We start from the raw sequence: 21,769 nt of genomic DNA, 5'->3' as shown, positions 1-21,769 counted from the left end.
ACCATTTTATATCAGACAATAAAACCCATATTCTTTAAGCAATTCTCACCCTTTGCCTCTCCCTGTAGTGTCTGACAATCCCCAATCTTCCCTCTCTTTCTATGAATTATCCATTCTGGCTTTTTTCTATTTTATTTTATTTTTTGGGTCCGGTCGTGGGGCCTGAACTCTGGGCCTGGGCGCTGTCCCTCAGCTCTTCAGCTCAAGGCTAGCATTCTACCACTTGAGCCACAGTGCCACTTCGGGCTTTTTTTTTCTTTTTGCATATGTGGTGCTGGGGAATCGAACCCAGGGCCTCATGCATGCAAGGCAAGAGCTCTACCACTGAGCCACCTTCCCAGCCCTCTGGCTTTTTTCTATAAATGGAATCATACCTTATATGGCCTTTGTTTCTGAGCATATTTTCAAGGTTTATCCACATTTTAATATGTATCAGTTGTCTACTCCTTTTTACAGGTACATAATGTTTCATTGCATAGATATACCCCCAAATTCTTTGTGTGTGCATGCCAGAACTTGGGCTTGAATTCAGGGCTTGGGCACTATCCCTGGGCTTTTTTGCTCAATGCTATTACTCTACCATTTGAGCCACAGCTCCACTTCCAGCTTTTATAGTGTTTAATTGGTCTCACAGACTTTCTTGCCTAGGCTGGCTTTGAACTGAGGTCCTCAGATCTAAGCATTCTGAGTGTCTGGGATTACAGGTGTGAGCTATCATTACTCCAAATTCTTATTTGATAGACATTTGTGTTGCTTTTACCTTTTGCCTACTCTGAAGAGTAACCCTAGGAGCATTTCTGAACAAGGATGGTTTGAATCTCTGTTTTCAATTTATTTGGGGGAATGCTGTGATCACAGACCTTGGCAGTTTAGAGATCATTTAGACTCCAGCCCATAATAAGTGAGAAGCAGAGGATGATGGGATTTCACTTTGATCTCCTCCCCTGCCTTGATAGTCCTGGATTTGACCAGGTCTGAGCTAGGCATTCCTCTTATTCAGACTCTACAAAAACTTCTCATCAAAAGATAGTTCAGCTGGGCATCCAGGCTCATGCCTGAAATCCTAGCTACTTAGGAGGCTGAGATCTGAGGATCATTGGCAAGTCCAGGATATTCTGATCTCCAATTAATCCACAAAATCTAGAAGTGAAGCTGTGGCTCAAGTAGTAGAGCATCAATCTTGAGTGAAAAAGCGAAGGGACAGAGCCCAAGCCCTGAGTTCAAGCCCTGGTACAGAAAGATAGCCCAGTCAGGTACCCGCTGTCCCAGGCTGACCCCTTTAGGGCTGCTTGATTCCGGGCTGCTCCTCTGTGCATCTCTAACAGTGTCACCTAAAGTCCTGCTTACTCTGCTGACTTAAGGGGTCTGGTCAGGGGTCAGCCATGTCCTCAGTGTGGGGCTGGGACTCTGACCTTGGCCCAGGTGAGCCTTTTGTGCGGTGGCCTTTGCTTTGGTATTGGTGGCTGATGGAAGTGATCAGTGGAGGTGCTAGAAAGCTACCATTTCTCTCCTCTTCCAGGGAAAAAGCAAGCAGCTGAGGCCATGGAGAAAACCAGAACCCTAGCTTGGACATTCTCCTTTCAAATACAGGCTACCTCAGGGTGAATGATTTAAGCGTTATTGCTTGAGACTACCTGTGAGCACCCTGCAGGGAGAATTCAATCCAGAGTCGAAGGCACAGGGGAAGCCACAGACCATGGTGGACACCATCCAGCCCCTCCATCATCACCCTGCCTTTAACCTTGAGAGGCTGAATTTCTCCAGCATTTTGACCTCTCGAGCACTTAGCCTGGAGTCCAGCCTATGACAGATGCTTGGTGAGAATTGATGAACTAACAGGAACGGTGTTTGCCATGGGGGCAGGTTAGATTGGGGGGCAGGCAGAGCTCACCAGCTGCGACCTGTGCCAAGACATAGAGACGAAAGTCAACAGGAAATAGCAACTGGTCGTTTGGGTTCAGATCTCAAAGGAATTGTGTTTCCTGTCCAGGTCACCCTGGCTTCAGATGCCCGGGGGTCCGATTGACAGAGGTTGTAGGTTTTATTATTCATTTATTAGTCTAATGGACAGAGCAGCCTTTGGCTTCCCAGGGCTAGGCTGCTTTTATTTCCCTGCTGTATCTCTTTGGGTCTAACTTACCACCAGGGGACATCTGTATTAGCTAACTTATTCCTTTGAAGCATTTCATTTTTGCTGATTGCTGTTTAAAGGTCATTTCCAAATAAACATGGAATGAAAGGTCATTGTACCCAGCTGAAAAAAAAATCATCTTGAAACAGCTTTGAGCCTGCTCAGTGCCATTGCTGACCTCCTCTGACTTCCTCTGTGGGCTGGAAGCGCTGACTCTTGGGGTCGCATGTGATTAATTGCATCACCTGTAGTCTTGGCCCTATGATTGAAGGTGTGTGTGTGGGGGGGGGGGAGGAGGGGATGGTCAGATGGCATTGCTCATAGATTCCATGGCAGATCTTCATCAAAACTCAGGGAAAACTGGGAAGTGGGCAAGAGATGGGAATGGGACCATTTTCAGAAATCACCAAGGAGTCATACAGGTTCTTTCTGGCTAGCACCGTGAATAACCCTGCTCCTGTCCAGGATGAGTCAGTCATCTAGGGGCCAGACCCAGAGCCTATGGCTTTGCTCAGCCATTTTCCGGATGAGCATAAGGAAGGGATATCATTGCAAAACACAAGGGAAGTGCGCCTCCACTTTGTGTTTTCCAAATAATGAAAGAAAGAAGGCACTTCAAGGCAAGAGTTGGGAATGCATGCCAGTCCTGGGCAAGTTCCTAAACTTCACAGTGGTGGGGTGCACACTGAGAAGAAAGACTTGAGCTACAAAGAGCCAGCTGCCTCACAGCCCGCTCCTGCCCTTCAGGTGAGGAGAGATGAGTTTGGTGGCCACAGCCAACAGCAGCCTTTCTTTTTCTTTTTCTTTTTTGTCAGTCATGGGGCCTGAACTCTGGGCCTGGGCGCTGTCCCTCAGCTCTTCAGCTCAAGGCTAGCACTCTACCACTTGAGCCACAGCGCCACTTCCGGCTTTTTCTGCTTATGTGGTGCTGAGGAATCGAACCCAAGGCCTCATGCATGTAAGGCAAGCACTCTACCACTGAGCCACCTTCCCAGCCCCCATCAGCAGCCTTTCAACAAGACATTCTTCCATATGCTTGGGTAGGCAGGAAAGATCCAGAGCTGTCCACCAAACAACCCAGTCAGGTGTGAGACAGAGAGAAGGGTATTTGTCCAGCAAGATGGTGAAGTAAAAGTGTGGTGGCCAGTAGGACCACAGAGGTGGGGAACAAGGATCTGCTAGTCACTTCCTATAGGACCATTGATAGGATCATCGTATTAGTCCTAGTAGAGCTACAGTGAAATACGTGAAGTACCTTATAAAGAAAATAAGTTTATTAGTCATAGTTTTAGAGGCCTCCCTACCGCTCCCCCCCATTGGTGTGAAGGGTTGGCATCACAGTGGTAAAAGCATGTGCAAAAGAGATCATCACATGGCAAGACAGGAAGCCAGAGTCAGGGTCCAACCTTACTACTTTACCTCTCTCTAGGGAACTAGCTCACTCTGTGAGACCAGCATTAATCCCTGCTGGGAAGTGGCATCCCCAATGACCTCATTCCCTCCCACTAGGCTCTACCTCTTAAAGATTCCCACCATCTCTTAATGCTGTCACATTTGGGTACTACCAGGCTTCTAACATATGAATCTTTGGGGGCAACATTCAAGACATCAAAATGTGGTGGAAATGTGGGTGGGCTGACGGCCGTCGGTGTAGGGACAGTGGGGCTGTTTGTCAGGCTGAGGTCTCGCTATCCTCCTGCAGTCAGGCCTAAGGTAAGAAGGTGGGGTCCTCCCCTGGTTCATTGCGGGGACGAAAGCAGCTCTCTAAGACATCCATCCTAGCCCGGAATACCTAGCTTGCCCCCTCCTGCATTTTAGACACGCTAGAGTTGGAGAGGACCAGAGGGAAGACACAGAGATGCCAGCACTAATGTAGGATGCTGAGAAGGGCCTTGTGGAAGAGAAAAATGGAGATGATCAAGGCAGAGCCCAGAACACATCATTGCATATAGATGGAAACTAGATGTAGTCTTGTCTTAATGTAGCTATTATCGCTGGAGATCTAGCTGAGAACAAGGAAAGTCAGGAGCAGGAGCCTCCATTTTATTGAGTGTAAGATTCTGTCAACCAGAGGATGCACTGCTATTTTATGGACCTCCAAGAAAGATAAAGAAAACCAGGCCCAAACTCCCATACTTCCATGCACTTAGGAAAAAATCTAATTCTTAGCCAGGTGCTAAGAATATAGGCTTAAGACTGTATCCTTAGCTATTCTGGAGGCTGAGATCTGAGGATTGCTGTTTGAGGCCAGCCTGGGTTAGAAAGTCTATGAAACTCTTAGCTCCAATTCACCAGCAAAAAAAAAAAAGCTCAAAGTGGAGCTGTGGCTCAAGTGCTAGAGCAGCAGCCTTGAGTGAAAAAGCTAAGGGACAGTGCCTAAGCCCTGTCAAGCCCCCGGGCATCCCCCCCCCCAAGCATAATACCCGCAGTACCCGATTCCCTGCCCCTTTTCCCCTTCTCCACAGCCACCAATCTGCTGGAAGCCAGGAGGTTTCTCTGCACCACTGTACTGAGAACCTTTGCTTTTGAGGGTGATCAGCCATGATGGCCGCTTCTAACCTGTCACCTGGCTCAGGGCACTTGTCCTGTTGTTGCGAAATGGACCCAGATTTTCAAGATGTAACTTGGGGGCAAGAGCGGGGAGATAGTAGTACATCTCAGAATTGGAAAAAAAAAATAGCAGTGAACCTTCCTGACGTGCTTTGAGGGTGGGTGAGGCCCAGGCCGGCCTGGAGGTACAGGTAGAAGCCACTTTTGTAGCAGTCCCCAGGCCATGGAGGACTGTGCAAATAGTAAATGGTGGAGTTCTCCCAAAGTGAGGAGAAGAACCCCCCCCCCCCGGGGGGGGGGCTCTTGGGATTGCTTTGTGTCTTCTGTCCCTAGGGCTGAAGGTTGAGCCAGATGGTTTACTTTGGTAATTCTAACATCAACCACCCAGTCTTTTTTTTTTTTTTCTTTCTTTCTTTCTTTAACAATGCGGATAGAAAGCTCCCAATATGACAGCTTGGTACACTAGGCAAAAGGCAGGAGGCCTTTTCTTGCATCCTGTGGGTTAAATAATAAAGAACAGTGTGGGTGGAGGGGCAGATGGCACGAGCTAATGGCAGCTGGGGGCTGCTTGTCTTCATTAGTGTCACCGACAGAAGGCTTCTCCTTATACAAGGGGTGGCCCGTGGTCACCCAGCCCGTTCACTCACCCCAAGAGCCTGCAGGGACCAGCCTGGCCTAGTTTTTGAGACTTTAATGAACTCCCTGGCAGGCAGAAGCTCCCTTCTCCACTTCCCCCTTTGGTTCTTAGTTCTGTAAAAGTGCTTCTTCTTTGTCCTAGCTAGTGGGATTTTTCCTTTTTTCTTTCCCTTCCCTTCTCCTCCCTTCCCTTCCCCTCCCCTCCCTTTTCTTCCCTTTCCTTCTCTTTCCTTCCTTCTTTCCTTCCTTTCTTCCTTTCTCTCCCTCCCTCTCTCCCTTTCTCCCTTCCCCCTCCCTCCCTTTCTGCCCTCCCTCCCTCCCTCCCTCCCTCCCTCCCTCCCTTCCTTCCTTCCTTCCTTCCTTCCTTCCTTCCTTCCTTCCTTCCTTTTCCTTTCTTCCTTCCTCCCTTCCCACCCTCCCTCCCCTTCTTCCCTCCCTCCTTCCCCCTTCCCCGCTCCCTACCTCCCACTCTCTCTCCTTCTCTCCCTCCCTCCCTTCCTTCCTTCCTTTGAATTCAGTCTTGAGCTTGCTAGGCAACTGCTCTATCATTTAAGCCAATGCCCTCACCCTTTTTGCATAAACTTTTTTGTTTTTCAGATAGGGTCTTATACTTTTGCTTGGGCTAGCCTCAGACAGTGATGGTCCTACATCTATCTCATGGGTCACTGGTGTTACAGGCGTGCATCACCACGTCTGGTTTTAAGACAGTGGTTTTGCCTGGCGCCTGTGGCTCACGCCTGTAATCCTAGCTACTCAGGAGGCCGAGATCTGAGGATCACGGTTCAAAGCCAGCCTGGGCAGGAAACTCCGTGAGACTCTTATCTCCAATAAACCACTAGAAAAGCAGAGGTGGTACTATGGCTCAAGTGGTAGAGCACTCACCTTGAGCTGAAGAGCACACAGACAGCGCCCAAGCCCAGAATTCAAGCCCCATGACCAACCAAAAAAAAAAAAAAAGACAGTGGTTTTTAACCTGGGATTGTTTTGACCCTCAGGAGACTTGGGGGCGATGTTGGAGACATTGTTGGTTGTGGTGACCAGGACGTGGTACTGCTGGTGTCTGCTGGGTGGGAGCCTGGTGTGCAGAGGACAGGCCCCCACCAACAATGGTCTGGCATCGTCTGACCATAGTTTCTGTGGCTGAGAAGTCCTGGCCAGACGACAAAGCATCTGCTGGGTTCAAGATATTGTTCTAGACTTTTCTGCTGGCATCCATTTGGGTGGTTCCCGTTGGTATGGAGACAAGAAAAGACACAGCACATGCACAGACTCAGAAGTTCCATCTGACAACTCTGTGCTCCTTACATGTCATTGTGCCCAGGGATTTTCTGGGGATCTGGTTGAATCTGAGTTCTGATTCATCCACTCAAGGTGGGGTCTGCCATGCTGCAACTTTGTGTGTGTGTGAGTGTGTGTGTGTGTGTGTGTGTGTGTGTGTGTGTGTGTGTGTTTGTGTGTATACATGCACCAGAATTAGGGCTTGAATTCAGGCCTTGAGCAAAAAACTTGTCCCCAAACTTTTTGTTCAAGGCTGACATTCTACCACTTGAGTCTCACCTCCACTTCCAGCTTTTTGCTGGTTCATTGGAGTTTGAATTACATGATCCTCAGTTCTCGGCCTCCTGAGTAACTAGGATTATAGGTGTGCCAGACATTCTGCATCTTAATCCAGTTCCTGAGAGGGGTCTGGGAGGGGTCTGTGCTACACAAGCACAGCCCGTGCAGGGGGCAGCAAGGCCTTTGTGTCCTTCAGCCTGGGGAAGGACTATTCCTCTTCATGTGAGCCTTGGAAAAGCCCTTGCAGAGCTGCGGGCATGCATGGATGGTCAGCTTTCCTTCACTCCCGCCATGTGGGGTGGAGACATCAGGTGGTCCTGCTCATCCCAGATTCTTTCCCAAGAGACCCGAATTTCACAGGAATCTCTTGATTGGTCACTCTGTCGTTCTAAATCACCTTTGTAGTGAATATTTGCTTCTTTTTTTAAAGTGTCTAGCCTTTTCTCTGTGATGTCATGGCACCATGACAGCTAGCACCTTTTCTGTTAGCAGATTTGTGTTTCTCACCTCCACTTGTAACTTGCATTCTCTACCTAAGAGCTCCTTCAACTCTAACATTTCATTCTTCTGATCCTATTACTCTTTGCTTCCAGAGTCTTCTCCAGCTCCTCCTGGGAGCAGGCCATGCCCACCTCCGCAACTTTGTTATTTACTAAATCAAATTCTCAAGTTCTTTCTCTCCAGGAAATATGTTTTGTGAGAGGTAGTAGTAAAAGGTAAGACCAGGGGCTGGTGGTTCATGCCTGTAACCCTAGTTCCTCAGGAGGCTGAGATCTGAGGAAAGTCTGTGAGACTGTTATCTCCAATTAACCACCAAAAAACTGAAGTGGTGATGTGCTCAAAGTGGTAGAGTACTAGCCTTGAACCAAAGAGTTCAGGGACAGTGCCCAGGCCCTGAGTTCAAGCCTCATGACCAACAATAATAACAAAAGAAAAAAGAAAAGAAAAGAAAAAGAAGTAGGGCATGTATTCAACTCTTTAGCTTCTATGCTTAGTGGATATAAATTATACATGCATCATTTAAAAAATTAGGTACAAGATTTTATGTAATTAATGGCTATGAGGCCAGATGGATGCGGGGGTCTAGGTACATGTAGGTTTAACAATGAATTAAAGCAGAAAGAATATTTGCTTTCTAAAACTCCCCTCTTGAGGCTGAGAAGGTGGCTCAGTGGTAGAGTGCTTGCCTTGCATGCATGAGGCCCTGGGTTCCATTCCTCAGCACCACAAAAGAAAAAAGAAAAAAAAAGCCGGAAGTGGTGCTGTGGCTCAAGTGGTAGAGCACTAGCCTTGAGCTGAAGAGCTGAGGGACAGTGCCCAGGCCCAGAGTTCAGGCCCCACGACAGGACCCCCCCCCCAAAACAAAACAAAACAAAACAAAAAAACTTCCCTCTCCATGGCTTCGCTTGTTCCGTGGAATTGGCCAAATTCGGTCTCCACCTCTGAATGTTTAAACTGATCTCCCCTTTAAATGAGAACTTGGGCACTGGTTACCCACTTCTATAATCCTAACTACTCAGGAGGGTGAAATCTGAGGATCACAGTTCAAAGAGGCCTAGAAAATTCATGAGACTCTCCAATTAATCACCAAAAAGCCAAAAGTGCAGCTGTGGCTCCAGTGATAAAATGCTAGCCTTGAATGAAAAAGCCCGGTGTCCAGGCCCTGAGTTCAAGCCCTAGGACTGGCATAAGAACAAACAAACAAACGAGAACTCTGGTTAAGGATGTGGATCTACCACTGGGCAGTGGTAGAGCAGTTACCCAGGATGCACCAATACTACTCCTACATGAGTATAGCCTTGGAAAGCAGTAACTAGAGCTGGGCAAGCAGGGATTCAGAGTGGGGTGGGCTTAACAAGAGAATGACTAGCATTTAAGGGAAGAGGATCATCTTGGAGTGAGCTCCCCCAGGACCCAGCCAGCCTATCATACAAGATCCTGCTAGCTAAGTGTGCTTTTGATTAATTTTGGGTTTAGGGTTATTGTGAGATCATTCACCAAAAAGTCTTGCTTTGCAGTGTGTGCTTTAAATTAATTGTCTTAAAGAATGTGGATCACTATTCATTTATTTGACAAATACCTATGAAGTATCTTTTCTGCTCACTAGAGGGATGACATATATTCATTGCAGTTCCCTCGAGGGCTGAAAAACCTAATTGTTGTACATGTAAGGAACGATTTTGACAGATGTTTGAATTACTTCGGACTTTGGTGTTAACTGACTGAATAGGTGAATATATTTACACAATTGCTTTCTTTGTTTCTCCAACCCAGAGAGAGTGTTCCGTTTATTCTGTTCTCTCTGCAGCAGTGATTTCCAACCTGGGCTTCCTAAGCTTGAAGGGACTGCCTTCTATCACATTTATCAGTGATTAATATTTACAAAAGCTGAATGAGGCAAAAGCAAATTAAAATCCAATTTTGTGGCTTTGAGCTGGAGCAGCAGCCCAGAGGCTACAGCCTGGTCTTTCAGACTAATCTGAACTTCAGGTAAAAATAGGACAAAAAAATGTATGTTTCACAAATACAGAAGCGTTTGTCAAAAACTGGCTTGATAAATCTCTTCCATACCATCTTTTTTTTGGGGAGGGGATGGGTTACAGTCTCACAGAGTTGCTTATATACTAGATAATCAATGCTTGGTAAATCAGTACAAACAGGTTTTGCCAATAAAATGGACTGGGCCGGGCATGGTGGCTTACATGTGTAATCTCAGCACACTGGAGCTTGAGGCAAAAAGTTTGTGAATTTGAGACTAGCTGGCTACATACAGAGTTCCAGGTCAGCCTAAGCTAAATTTCAAGAACTTTGTCTCAAAAACAAACAAAAAAATTGGAGGTGCATTCCCATCTTCCCCATAGAACGTTCTGGAAAAATTCACTCTACCCTTCTCCATCCAAGAAGTAGCAACTTTAGGGTACAACATCCTAAAGTCTAACTACCAGGCAGCTTCCTGACAGCATCTGGGTGTGTGTGTGTGGGGGGGGGGTTCTCTGTGTCCGCATAAATCCCAACTTCTGGGGCTGAGTTAGGAGAAAAATGGAGCCTTGAGATGGCACAGACATTTTGCTTTGACCTCAGGGTTCCCTGGAGACTTTGGAGGGCTTTGGGGATAACCAGAGAATTGGGTCTCTAGTGGGTGGTGGGGTACACAGGTCTGAAGGCACCTCCAGCCTCAAATGTTTTCCTGAGCCAAGACCCCACCAACCATCTGTCTGCCAAGCTGGTGGTAAGAGACAGAAACTTTGCAGGGCACTGACAGGCGTCTGGTGGTGACAGGCAAGCCCTAGGGGCTGGGGAGACTGTGAGGAGGGAGGAAGGAAAGGGAGGGAGGGAGGAGGGAGGGAGGGAGGTGCCTTCCCTAGGCCTCCAGCTCTCAGGCAAACATTATCTCATTCTGCAGCTGGCCTGTTGAAGAGTTAATGAAGGGAAGAAAATTCTTGCAAAATGATTGATTACAAGGAACCGTGTAAATTTTCAAGGGATCCTGACTCTCTCCAAAGAGCTAGGTGTTTTGTACACAAGGCGGCTTTGGATGTGAGTGCAGAGATTCTGTTTTATTGACTGAAGGGCTTGAGAATTAGACGTCTTGGTTTCATTGAGTTTTGCTGCTGGTCTTACTATGTATGCTCAATGAGCCTTAATTTCTGTATAACAGTCTATTTTATGCCTTATTAAAAAGCTTCTAAGTTATGAAAGGAACATACAGTTATAGAAAGGCAGGAGGATCCGCTTTAATTGGTGTGACTTCCTTTCTGGTCTTATGTTACTTGCGTTCTTTTTTTTTTTTTTTTTTTTTTACCATTGTGACTCCAACTGGCACATATTTTTGTATATTGCTTTATTTCATAAAACATGATACCATAAATATTTCATAGGCTGCTACAAGGTTTATGATTTTGACTAGCTGCACAGATGTCCACTCATTTAGTCTATGTAATTTAACTGCTCTTTTATTTATCCCTCTCTCTCTCTCTGCCAGATCTGGAACTTAAACTCAGGGCTTGGGCACTGTCCCTGAGCTTCTTTTGCTTAAGACTAACACTCTACCATTTGAGCCACAGTGCCACTTCTGGCTTTTTCTGTTTACATGGTACTGAGGACTTGAACCCAGGGCTTCATGCATGCTAGGCAGGCAGACTTGAACCCAGGGCTTCATGCATGCTAGGCAGGCACTCTACTACTAAGCCACATTCCCAGCCCTATCCCTCTGTTTTTAAAAATTAGTGTATGTGAATTGTACAAAGGAGTTTGTTGTATTATCTACTATTGCTAAGTATCCTTGCCTTCCTTGCAGTGCTGGGATTTGATCTCAGGTCCTCACTCTTGTGAGGTTGTTGCTCTAGCATGTGAGCCAGGCCCCCAGCTTTAGTTATTTTTCTGATAAATCTTGAGTTTTTGCCTGAGGCTGACCTCAGACCTCCATCCTCCTATCTATGCCTCCTGCCTGCCTGGTATTACAGGTTTATCCTACTGTGTCTGGCTTAACCATCCTCTGTGTTGAAAGGATTAAGATGATGAATGACTTTTCTCTCCTGTATTTTGAACAGTTTCATTCAGCAAGTTCTTAGGAAATTGCCTTTCTGGGTTAACTGTTCATGGGAACAGAGGGCACAGAGGAATTTGCAAGGGCTCCATCTTTCATTTTAATTAGACATGAGAACCTTGCATCCTTCCAAGCATGAGGTCTTCTGTTTGAGCTGTTACCTATCACAGGTCCCCAAGGTTTTCTGAAAATGTGGCAAGACTACAGATCCTCACCAATTACAGTGACTTTTGGTAAAATGCTATGTGTAAAGTTTCCGTTCTGTGTACCACTATTATTTTTGCAGTGCTGGGAATCGAACCCAAGGTTTCATGGATCATAGACAAGAGTAAAGACTTACCATGATAATTTTTTTCTTTTAATTTTTGTGTGAGTCCTAGGGGTTGAATTCAGGGCCTGGGCACTGTTCCTGAGCTTTTGTACTCAAGGCGAATGCTCTACCACAGCTCTACTCCCAGCTTTTTTGGATGTTAATTGAAGATAAGTCTCACGGACTTTCCTGCCCAGGCTTTGAACCCTGATCCTCAGATCTCAGCCTCCTGAGGGTTACAGGCGTGAGCCACTGGTGCCTGGCAATTGGAAACTTTTTCTTTTCTTTCCTTGCTTTGGCGTTCTGACTGGTTTCCCTGTAGTCTTTCTTAGATCGTCACTGTCATGGCTGAGCTAGGAGCCGGTGATTCCATTCCACAGCCCAGGAGGGTCTGGGGTCTCCAGTGTGGGAACAGGCAGACATGGGGCCAGGGTGGAGGTGAGCTGCTGCCCGGTCCCGGTGCCCACCAGCCCCGGTGCCCCTGAGCATTCGTGGTAGAGGCTCTCCCGTGTCCTGTGGCCGTGGGTTTCTCTGGATGATGCTGGCGCTGCTGATTGGTGAGAACGTTCTCTCCTTCACTCAGTCCCTTTGAGAGCAGGTGCCACCGGCGGCCGGATTATTGGTGTCCGGGGTTTTGCTTTCAGGGTAGCCGTCTACCCCGTCTTCCTACCTGGAACCACAGGTGTGCACCCACAAAACTCGGCTTATTGGTTGAGATGAGGAGTTGGGGTGGGGAGGTGGTCTCGAACCCCAGTCCCCAGCTCTGCCACTGAGATCAGTCCCAGCAACTCGGCGCCCCCCCAATCGGCCCACAGGACTCTGTTCAGCCCGCCCCACCTGTTCCTGGGCCGGCGCGGGCTGTGAATCCGAGAATTTATTCTCCAGGAGGGATTGGCGGCCGGTCGGGGCGGGGCCTGCGGCGGGCACGTGTGCGCGGGGGGCGGGGCCTGCGGCGGCCGCGAGAGCGCCGGGGGGGCGGGGCCTGCGGCGGCCACGTGTGCGCGGGAAGCAGGAAGTGGCGGCGCAGCGGAGCCGGCGGGGCCCATGGAAGCGGACGGGGGCGGCCGGGGCGCCCTCGTGAGTCGGCTTTTCCCTCCTTCCGCGTCTGCGGTGGGGCCGAAGGCCCGGGGCCCACAGTACAAGAGAGTGGGCCCTGGAGCTGGAAGGGCGCCCCGGGGCCGGAGGGTCTGGGAAGCCCCCCCCCCCCCGGGAGGCTCTGCGGGCGGCCGGGGCACGAGAGGACCGCCACTCCCCCCATGAGGGCCGCGGACGGCCAGGATGCGCGCGGGCCTCGGGCCTCCGGCCTCCTCCTCAGTCGCGCCCGGTGGGGTGGGGGCCCGGGAGCCGAGGCGGCTGCGGTCCGGCTGCGTCGAGGCCCCTCCCACTCACTCCAGGACTTAACCTGGGAATCTGGTTAGACCTGCAGCGGGGTCTGGGCGAGGCCCCCGGGATGGGGCATGTCTTAATCAGGTCCTGGGTCTGCAGCTCTGGTTTGAGTGGCGGGGTGCTGGAGAACTTGTCCAAGTCCTACCCGCCCACACCTCAGTCCTGCTGGCTTCCACTCGGGGGGGGGGGTCCAGGCTCGGGTGTGTGTGTGTGTGTGTGTGTGTGTGTGTGTGTGTGTGTATATCACTGAGGCCCAGGCAGTGCCCCACCCCACCCTGCAACAACACCACCATTTCATCTTCCCAGGTGACGGTCACAAGGCGAGCAACAGGTTTAAAGAAAGGGAAAAAGAAAAACAAATGTCTCCTTAGCGAGTATCACCTCCTGGGGCTGCTGTAGCAGAATGTGCAGGTGGATGAAGTGGTGTTGCCTTCTATTTATTTTTGTGTTGATACTGGGGCTTGAATTTGGGGCCTTTCATTCTTGCTTGCCTTTTCCACTCATGGCTGGCAAATACCACTCGAGTCACACCTCCACTTCCAGCTTTTTGCTGGCAAAAAAAAATAGGAGATAAAGAGTTTCAATAGTTTGTCTTGCCTGGGCGGGCTTCAAACCTCAGATCCTCATCCTCACATTTCTGCCACACTGAGTAAACTAGCTTACGAGTGTGAACCACCGGTACGAGGTGATACTGGACTTTGAACTCACTTAGTGAACGCTCTACCACTCCACTCACGCTGCCAGCCTGGCTCTTTGCTAGTTATTTTTGGAGATGAAGTCTCATGGACTTTTATGCCCCAGCCGGCTTCCAACAGTGATCCTCCTGAGTAGCTACTGTGACAGGCATGAGCTACTGTTGATATTGGCCTTTTTTTTTTTTTTTTAAGGATTCTTTCTTGTGCTAATTCATAGTAGTTTATGATATTAATATCCAGCCCTGAAGGAAATATGTGCCCCATTATGTGAGCAAGTTGCTTTGGCTGTGCAGTGGCTGGTTCACTTCCTGGTCTCCATGTTAGAAACACCTTTTGTTGTCTTGGGACTCTAATAATGCCCTTGCCAGCCCTATGCAGGGCAGGACTCACCTGCCAGCTCTTAGTCTGGTAGAAGTTGGTCCCCTGTAAGTGAGGTGCTTCCCATTTTCTTACAGAAAGAATCCCCCACAGGAATGGATAAGAGTCTGATGAAGAAGTCCGGGGTTTCCCCTGAGATTCCACACTCCTAAGCAGCTCCCAAGGGGCACTTGTGCTGCTGGGTTCTTAGACCATCTTGAAACAACAGATGGAAGAGACTTCTCTGAGGGGCACTGGCTTGCATCTCCTCTGTTAAATGCTGCTCCTCAGGGAGTGACAGGATGTGGCCTTGGACTTCCTTTGTGTCCCCTTCTCAGATGCTTAGTTATTAAAGGGGAGTAGGAGCACCTGAGGGCTTCCTCCTGTCCCTAGCCCACAGAATCCACTTTGACTTTGGCTTTGTTGGTTCTTTTCAGAAGTTATCAAAGGCACATTGGACTACAGAAAGAACCAAAGGTGTTTGTATTCTGACCAGTTTTAGATGATGAGAACTCAGAGGGTGATAGCTCTGCGCCTGTCTTTGGAAATGTTGGAAATTTTATCTGCAAGCAGCTAGATGTACGTGATCTGTGTAATGTTCCAGATGTTTTATTTCTGGGGGCAGTAATGGGGTTTGAAGTCAGATCATTGTGCTTGCTGGGCTGGTGTTCTACCACTGAGCCACACCTTCAGCTCTTTTTTCCTTGGTTATTACTTTTGTACCAGTACTGAGGCTTGAACTCAGGGCCTGAGTGCTGTCCCTGAGCTTTTTTTGCTTAAGGCTGGTCCTCTACTACTTGAGCCACAGCTTTGCTTTCAGCTTTTTTGCTGGTTAGTTGGAGACAAGAGTCTTACTGACTTTTCTGCTTAGGCTGGCTTTGAACTGCCATCATCAGATCTCAGCTTCCTGACTAGCAAGGAGTATATGTGTGAGCCACTGGCACCTGGTGCCTTGATTATTTTTATGATGAGATCTTGCTTCCTGCCCAGGCATATCCCTGAGCCACTCTTTGCCTAATTTAGGCCTCTTGTTGTTGCTGGGTTCATAGGTTTGTGCCATTATATTAGCTTCTTAGGTTGAAATGAAAGCTTGTGACTTTTTCTGCCTGCAATCATGATTCTCCCAGTTTCAGCCTCCCACATATCTTGAGATGACACATACGAGCTACTATACTCAGCTGTGGGTTGCGAAGGAGTCTTGAGAACTTTACTGCCTAGGCTGGCCTCAAACCATGATCCTTCCATTCTCAGCTTCTCAAGTAGCTCGGATTACAGGCATAAGCCACCAGCTTAGTCAGATGTCTTAGTTTAAAAGCAAACACAGTACACTTCTTTAGGCTGACTTGTCAAGATGATGATGCAAAGAGTGGCTTCTAAAATATGATCTGTTTTCTTTAATTGGTATTGAGGCCATGTTGGGCTGTGTTTAGATTAGGGGACCACATTTTAAGTCCATAACATGCTCTTTTTCTCAGTTTTCCTAGCACTGGTGCTGAGCAGAACCTCACCTGGGCCCACAGTCGTTCCTAGGTTTGAACCTGGCTGAGCTCCATGGCATAGGCCCTGTCCTCCTCTGGTTTCATTTAGACTCAGGAGGAGTGGTGCCTTTGCTCTTGATTTGCAGGCCCAGGGCTTCTGTCTGTCTTGTGCCAGCCTTGGCAGAACTGGCCAGGTGGGGTCAGATCCAGCCCTGTGGGTACTGAAGGCCAGGGGTAGCTGAATGAGGGCCTTTGAGTTGAAGTCTTGAGGCCCCGTGTTTGTGTACCAGAGCACAGGGCTGTTCAACAAGTGGTTTTCTCTGCTCTGGAACTTTCCATAGGGAGAGGTGTAACTTGCTATGGCTTCAGAGCTAGGATTTTCAGCATGTTAAACTCTGGGGGAGATTCTCTGGGCCTAGACAAGAAGGAAGGACACTCCTCTTTCTTGGTGGGCAGTGGCTTTAGGTCAGCTTCATCGCAGATGAGATGCTGCATTGGCCAAGGGTGCTGCCATTCGTGTCTGTTTTCTTGTCCTCACCTGTCCTGCCCAGGTAAGCTGGCTCCTTCTGAGTCAGCAAAGCCCCGTTTGCCAGGAATGCTGCCTGTGGAAAAGCATCACCGCTGTTTTTAAGCCACAGGATAGAAAAGATGAGGGAGCCCGGCCATACAAGCAGCAGAGGTGCGTGTGCAGATGGGAGGGGTTGAGGAAAGCCTCCCTACGCAAGTTGGCATCAGGTGGGCCATACAGGATGCTCTGGGTTCTGGTGCTGGAGCTATGGAAGGAAGGAATTCCAGGATGGAAGTACATGAGCAGAGACTCGGGGTAGGACTGGCTGCAGCTTGGTGAAGGTGTTACAGAATTAAGCTGCGGTATGGTACCTGGGCGGGGACAGTGGAGACTTAGGTTCCAAGAGCCCATGGAGAGATGGAAGCGGAACTTACCCTGCAGCCAGCCAGGGACTGCTGAGGGGTGATTGGAAAGTAGATGGAAGAGGTTTAAAGAGGAATTAGAGCCTGTCACTTGTGTCTGCAGGAGACAGGATAACTGACAGGACGGTTTGACAGGTCTTCTGGAGCCCTCTTTCTTCCTCCAGGCTACACAATCTACATTCGCTGAGCTTTTTTAAAATTTAATTTTTGTTTTAATTTTGGCTGCAGGTACTGGGGCGTAAGCTCAGGGCTTCGTGCTCTTGCTTGGCTTTTGCATTCATGGCTGGCTCACTGCCATTTGAGCCACACCTTTAGTCCAGCTCTTTTGCTTGTTAATTGGAGATAAGAGCCTCACAGACTTTTTTGTGTAGGTTGTCTCTGACCAGCAATCCTCAGGAGAAGCTAGGACTACAGATGTGAGCCGTTGGTGCCTGAGATTTCTTCTATTTAGGAATTACTTCTCAACATAGCAACCTCTTATGAGGCCTCTTTGCCCCTCCCCCTCACGCCCCCGTCAGGATTGGGCCTTGAACTCAGGGCCTCTTGCTCTTGCTTGAGCCATACATCTACTTCTGTTTTTTTTTTTTTTGCTGGTTACTTGGAGATAAGAGTCTGACACATTTTTCTGCCTGGACAGGCTTTGAACCTCAATCCTCAGATCTTAACCTCCTGAGTAGCTGGAATTGCAGGCATGAGTCACCAGTGCCTGGCCTTCTGTGGCCTCTCTTTGGGGGTCCCATATCTCCTTTCAGAGTTAGATGACTTCTAGTGCCTGGGAACCTGAGGAGTTAGATATTGGTTATGGGACCCCAGCCTAGTGTGACAGGCATGCATACTGCCACCCCAGATGGAGGCCAACCCAGGCAGGGGGGCTAGGACATGTGTGTGCCACCAAAAGAGCCCTCCGATGGCTGACCTCTGGCTCTTCTGCCCACAGCTGTGTCAAGCATGCTTCAAGGCTACAGCTCAGTATTCCAGGCCTTACTGGGGACCTTCTTCACCTGGGCTCTGACAGCAGCTGGAGCTGCTCTTGTCTTCATATTCTCTTCTGGACAGGTGAGGAACTTTTGGCTTGACTTGGGTTGTAGAAGTTCTTGGGGACCCTGGCACGGGCTGTGAAACCAGCCCTCTCTGTGCGATGTCCCTGGCTGCACTTGCAGGTGATGGTGGTCAGGTTTGTCCTTGTGGTACCTGGTTGCTAACATGGGCTTTGAACAGCCTTCATCTCCAACTCCCTGTCTCTTCCAACCCCAATTCAGCCGATGGCAGTGAGAAACCAGTAAGTCAGCCTCCTCTCACCCACTGCTTTGGTCCTTGCTTACCTGTAATTTCTTCAGGCCTGAAGTAGGCTGTGTTACTGACCAGTCCATGGGGGTGGGGAAGGATCTGCTTCCTTTCTCGTCTACGCAGCTTTTTGTGGCTTTTCATCCCTTGGGTGAGTACAGAATAGCCCACCTCCCTTTCCCCCTGAAGACCGTTAACCTATCCACCCCTATCCCACTCATCTTTCCTGTATCCCCTTCATACTCTCAGTACTCTCAGGCCCTGTGTGCACCTCTATCCCTCACATCTCTCTCTCCCTCTACACCCCACATCTTTAAATCCCTACCACCCAACTCCACATTTGCCCATAGTCCCTTCTACCCCATACACCCTGTACAACCCACATTCACCTATGCCTGAGATTCTGCTCTCCCCACCCCTAGCTCCCTCTGTCCCCAGTCCCTGCATTGTTCAGCTCGCACCTGTAGAAGTTTTAGGGACAAGCTGGGCACTGGTGGCTCAGGCCTGTAATCCTAGCTACTCAGGAGGCTGAGATCTGAGGATCGAGGTTCAAAGCCAGCCCAGGCAGGAAAGTCCATGAGACTCTTTATCTCCAGTTAACCACCAGAAAACTGGAAATGGCGCTGTGGCTCAAGTGGTGGAGTGCTTGCCTTGAGGTGAAGAGCTGAGGGTCAGACAGTGCCCAGGCCCAGAGTTCAAGCACCAAAACTGCAAGAAAGAAAGAAAGAAAGGGGGGGGGGGTGGAGGGAGGAAAGAAAAAGAACTCCTAGGGATTGCATGTGAGTAACTGACTTCAGTCTATTTTGACCCACTGAGTGATGGATCTGAGAAGGAAAACAGGAAGTTGGCAAGGCAGGCATCTGCATTAAAGACCAATCATGTAGACGCCAGTCTCAATGATGAGATCCTGTCTCCACTCACTGCCTGCCTCCTCATCTCTTGGAGGAGGTTGGAACCAACCCATCAGTTCAAACTACACAGCCTGGCAACTTGGAGGGCCAGGATGCCCAGAGATGTCATCGTTCACAGAAATAGACAGGAGAATGAAGGTTGTTGGGGCAGGAAGAGGATGAGAGGATGATACATTGTTGTTGACTGGCTGTAGAGTTGTGCACATGGCTGGCCCATTTCACTATGGTAATGTCCTTTGGGCTCACTCATGATGGCCTTTGTGCCAGAATTTACTTCATTTTTAATGCTGAGAATATTCCATTGTATGTACATTCCACATTTTATTTCTCTGTTCTTGTACAGATTGACACTAAAAACAATTTGTGTGTGTGTGTGTGTGTGTGTGTGTGTGTGTGTGTGTGTGTGTGTGTGTGTGTGTATTGGTGCTAGGACTAGAACTTAGGGCCTGGAGAGACTGAATGTTTTCTACTTAAGGCTGGCACTCTGTTACTTGAGCCACAGCTTCACTTCCAGCTTTTTTGGTGGCTAATTGGAAATGAGTTTCATAGACTTTCCTGCCTGGACTGGGTTTGAACCATGATCCTCAAATCTCAGTTTCATGAGTATCTGGGATTACAAGTATAAACTACCAAAGTTCCTCCCCTCCTTCCCCTCCCCTCCCCTCCCCTCCCCTCCCCTTCCCTCCCCTCTGGGACTGTTGATGTTCTTGAGTTTTTTGTTCAAGCCTGGCACTCTTCACTTGAGCTACACCTCCACTTCTGGCTTTTTGGTGGTTAATTGGAAGTAAGAATGCCATGGATTATCTTCCCTGGGCTGGTTTTGAACCATGATCCTCTCATCAGCTCAGGTGTGAGCCAGTGGTTGTCCTGGGCTTTCTGGTTTTCTTTTGACCCAGGATACCTCCTCTTGTCCCTAGAAAATTGAAACAACATCTTTTCCTTTCAGAGGCGGATCCTAGATGGAAGTCTCGGCTTTGCTGCAGGGGTAAGTTGCATATAGCAGGGGAAATGTTGATGGAGACATGTCTATTGTGGCCTTTCCGTGCCATGGGCTATTACCAGTTTGTTCCCTCATGATCGAGATGTGTCTAGTTCTTTCTCTAAGTGCTAATGCTCTGCCTTCCTGTCCCCAGTCATATTTATTTTCCAGTTGATTGATGCTCCTGCCTCTCTGATAGTGAAAGAGTGCCGCTTGGCAGCTGCCTTAAAGACTTGGGAAATTAGGTAATATTTAGGAACGGCTTAGCATGGACCCAGCATGATACATAGTTAGGACTAATTAAATGTCCACTTTCTTCTTCCTCTGTAAAGGAGGCATTATTACAGATATGCTGTACCAGTGCCGCGGACCGGGTTCTGTCGGGACGATGGAGGATACCTAGGGGAGGAACCTGGAATAGGACGGGGAGATGGCAAACAGACAACTCACACACATTAGGAGTGGATGCTGAGTGCTGAGTGCTGAGTGCGATTTAATGCAGAGGATAACAAACTTTTATAACAGAAGTCTTCATAAGAAAAGGGGCAAAAGGTTACACAATCTTGCTGCAAGGCTTCGTTCTTGGATGGTCACCAGCTGGTCGCCTGAAAGGGCAAAAGTTTACACAATCTTGCTGCAGGGCTTCATTCTTAGGTGGTCACCAGCTGGTCGCCTGAAAGGCACTTGTTTCCGGCTTATCTCTAAGAAATATAATGGGTTTCGACGTTTGTCACCATCTCACCATTACCTTATTTCTATAGAGGCCTTAATTATAAGGTTACGAAGGCCTAGATCTAGCAAGTCTCTTAGTAAATGAGAGTACCAGGAAGTTCTTTCTCCTAAGTAGTTATCTCAACAACTGCCATACATTCCTTCTGTTCTAGCCGTGCCTACAGCTTCTTGTAAATTTCTTACAATTCCTTCTGCTGGAGTGACTTTGTGAAACCCCCAATACTTTTATATTTACTTATAACTTGTCTACTAGCCTTCATAAGAGGGGTTTCATGGTAGCACTTAACTCTGGTGAGTTAGTCATATTTTCAAGACACTCATCAGATATTGGAGTCGTCAACACTCTTAAGAAAGAGCTTTGAATAAGGGAACGTTGACAATGAGTAAGTACAATGAACAGCAGAAACAGTAAAAGATTGATAGGCACTCTTATGAGGAGAAGAAAGACAGAAACACATCTTTTCCCAGGGGTTTTTCCAGCCTTTTCCCAGGAGTAGGCCTCTTAGAAGCCCTATTCTCCGAGGTAGACTTCGGTGAAGTCCCAAAACTTGGAGATAGGTTTCTGTAAAGCCCCATTCTCTGAGGTAGACTTCGGTGAAGTCCCAAAACTCAGAGATAGGTCTCGAGGCCCCAATCATGGTCTGATAGATGGTTTCCCATGCTAAACAGACTCTACTGGGGTCGGCGTGGCATACCAGGGTTTTAATTCAGTGGCTTGCTTGCTTAGCTAGTTTTAATGATTCCAGCCCAGCCTTTTGCTGGTTATTTTGGATATGGAATATCTTGGACTTACTTGCCTAGAGTTGGCCTCAAACTGAGATCCTTTAGATCTCAGCTTCTTGAGTAGCTAAGATTACAGGGTGTGAACCACCAGTGCTCTGCCAGATACTTTCAAACGTAACAAAATAGAAAGAATCCTAAGGTATCACCTACGTACTGCTCTTCTACCTTCAGTCATCACTGACATTTCTTTCCCTCTACAGCCTTCCTGGGATAAAAAATAGATTATTTTTTAAAGTTAGACATCATGTAATTACACCTGTAAATTTTAATATGTATATAAATATATATGTGTGTATATATGTGTATATATACATATACACACACATATATATGAATAAATGACTTAAAACATCACCTTGACCTCAGGATACCTACAAAAATTAGCAATAATTTCTTGCTACAGCCCCTACCATATTCAGATATTCTCCATCTTTTCAACGGGGCTTTCTAAGATTGTTTTGCAAGGACTAGGATCTAAACATCATCTCCTATTGCATTAGTTTA

At 48.1% G+C, this 21,769-nt stretch overlaps 1 protein-coding gene across 6 annotated transcripts in view; it reads left to right on the top strand.

The window, feature by feature from the left end:
• Slc39a11 (solute carrier family 39 member 11) overlaps positions 1 to 21,769 on the top strand; it is a 327,639-nt gene that overhangs the window by 39,196 nt on the left and 266,674 nt on the right. For 3 of the 6 annotated variants that reach the window (XM_069993187.1, XM_069993188.1, XM_069993183.1), the window contains exons 1-3: positions 12,728 to 12,807; positions 17,514 to 17,632; positions 19,718 to 19,756. In XM_069993187.1, the coding sequence (XP_069849288.1) occupies positions 17,525 to 17,632; positions 19,718 to 19,756 (147 nt within the window). In that variant the 5' untranslated portion in view covers positions 12,728 to 12,807; positions 17,514 to 17,524. Of the gene's footprint in view, positions 1 to 12,727; positions 12,808 to 13,425; positions 13,528 to 14,605; positions 14,748 to 17,513; positions 17,633 to 19,717; positions 19,757 to 21,769 lie in introns of those variants that run through there. The other 3 variants (XM_069993184.1, XM_069993186.1, XM_069993185.1) reach the window with 3 other exon arrangements.

The sequence above is a fragment of the Dipodomys merriami genome, unplaced genomic scaffold, assembly GCF_024711535.1.
Source record: "Dipodomys merriami isolate MVZ:Mamm:240054 unplaced genomic scaffold, mDipMer1.0.p SCAF_42, whole genome shotgun sequence".
Classification (NCBI taxonomy): domain Eukaryota; kingdom Metazoa; phylum Chordata; class Mammalia; order Rodentia; family Heteromyidae; genus Dipodomys; species Dipodomys merriami.
Note: the sequence above shows the minus strand (reverse complement) of the source record. Positions and strands in the feature narration are given on the sequence as shown.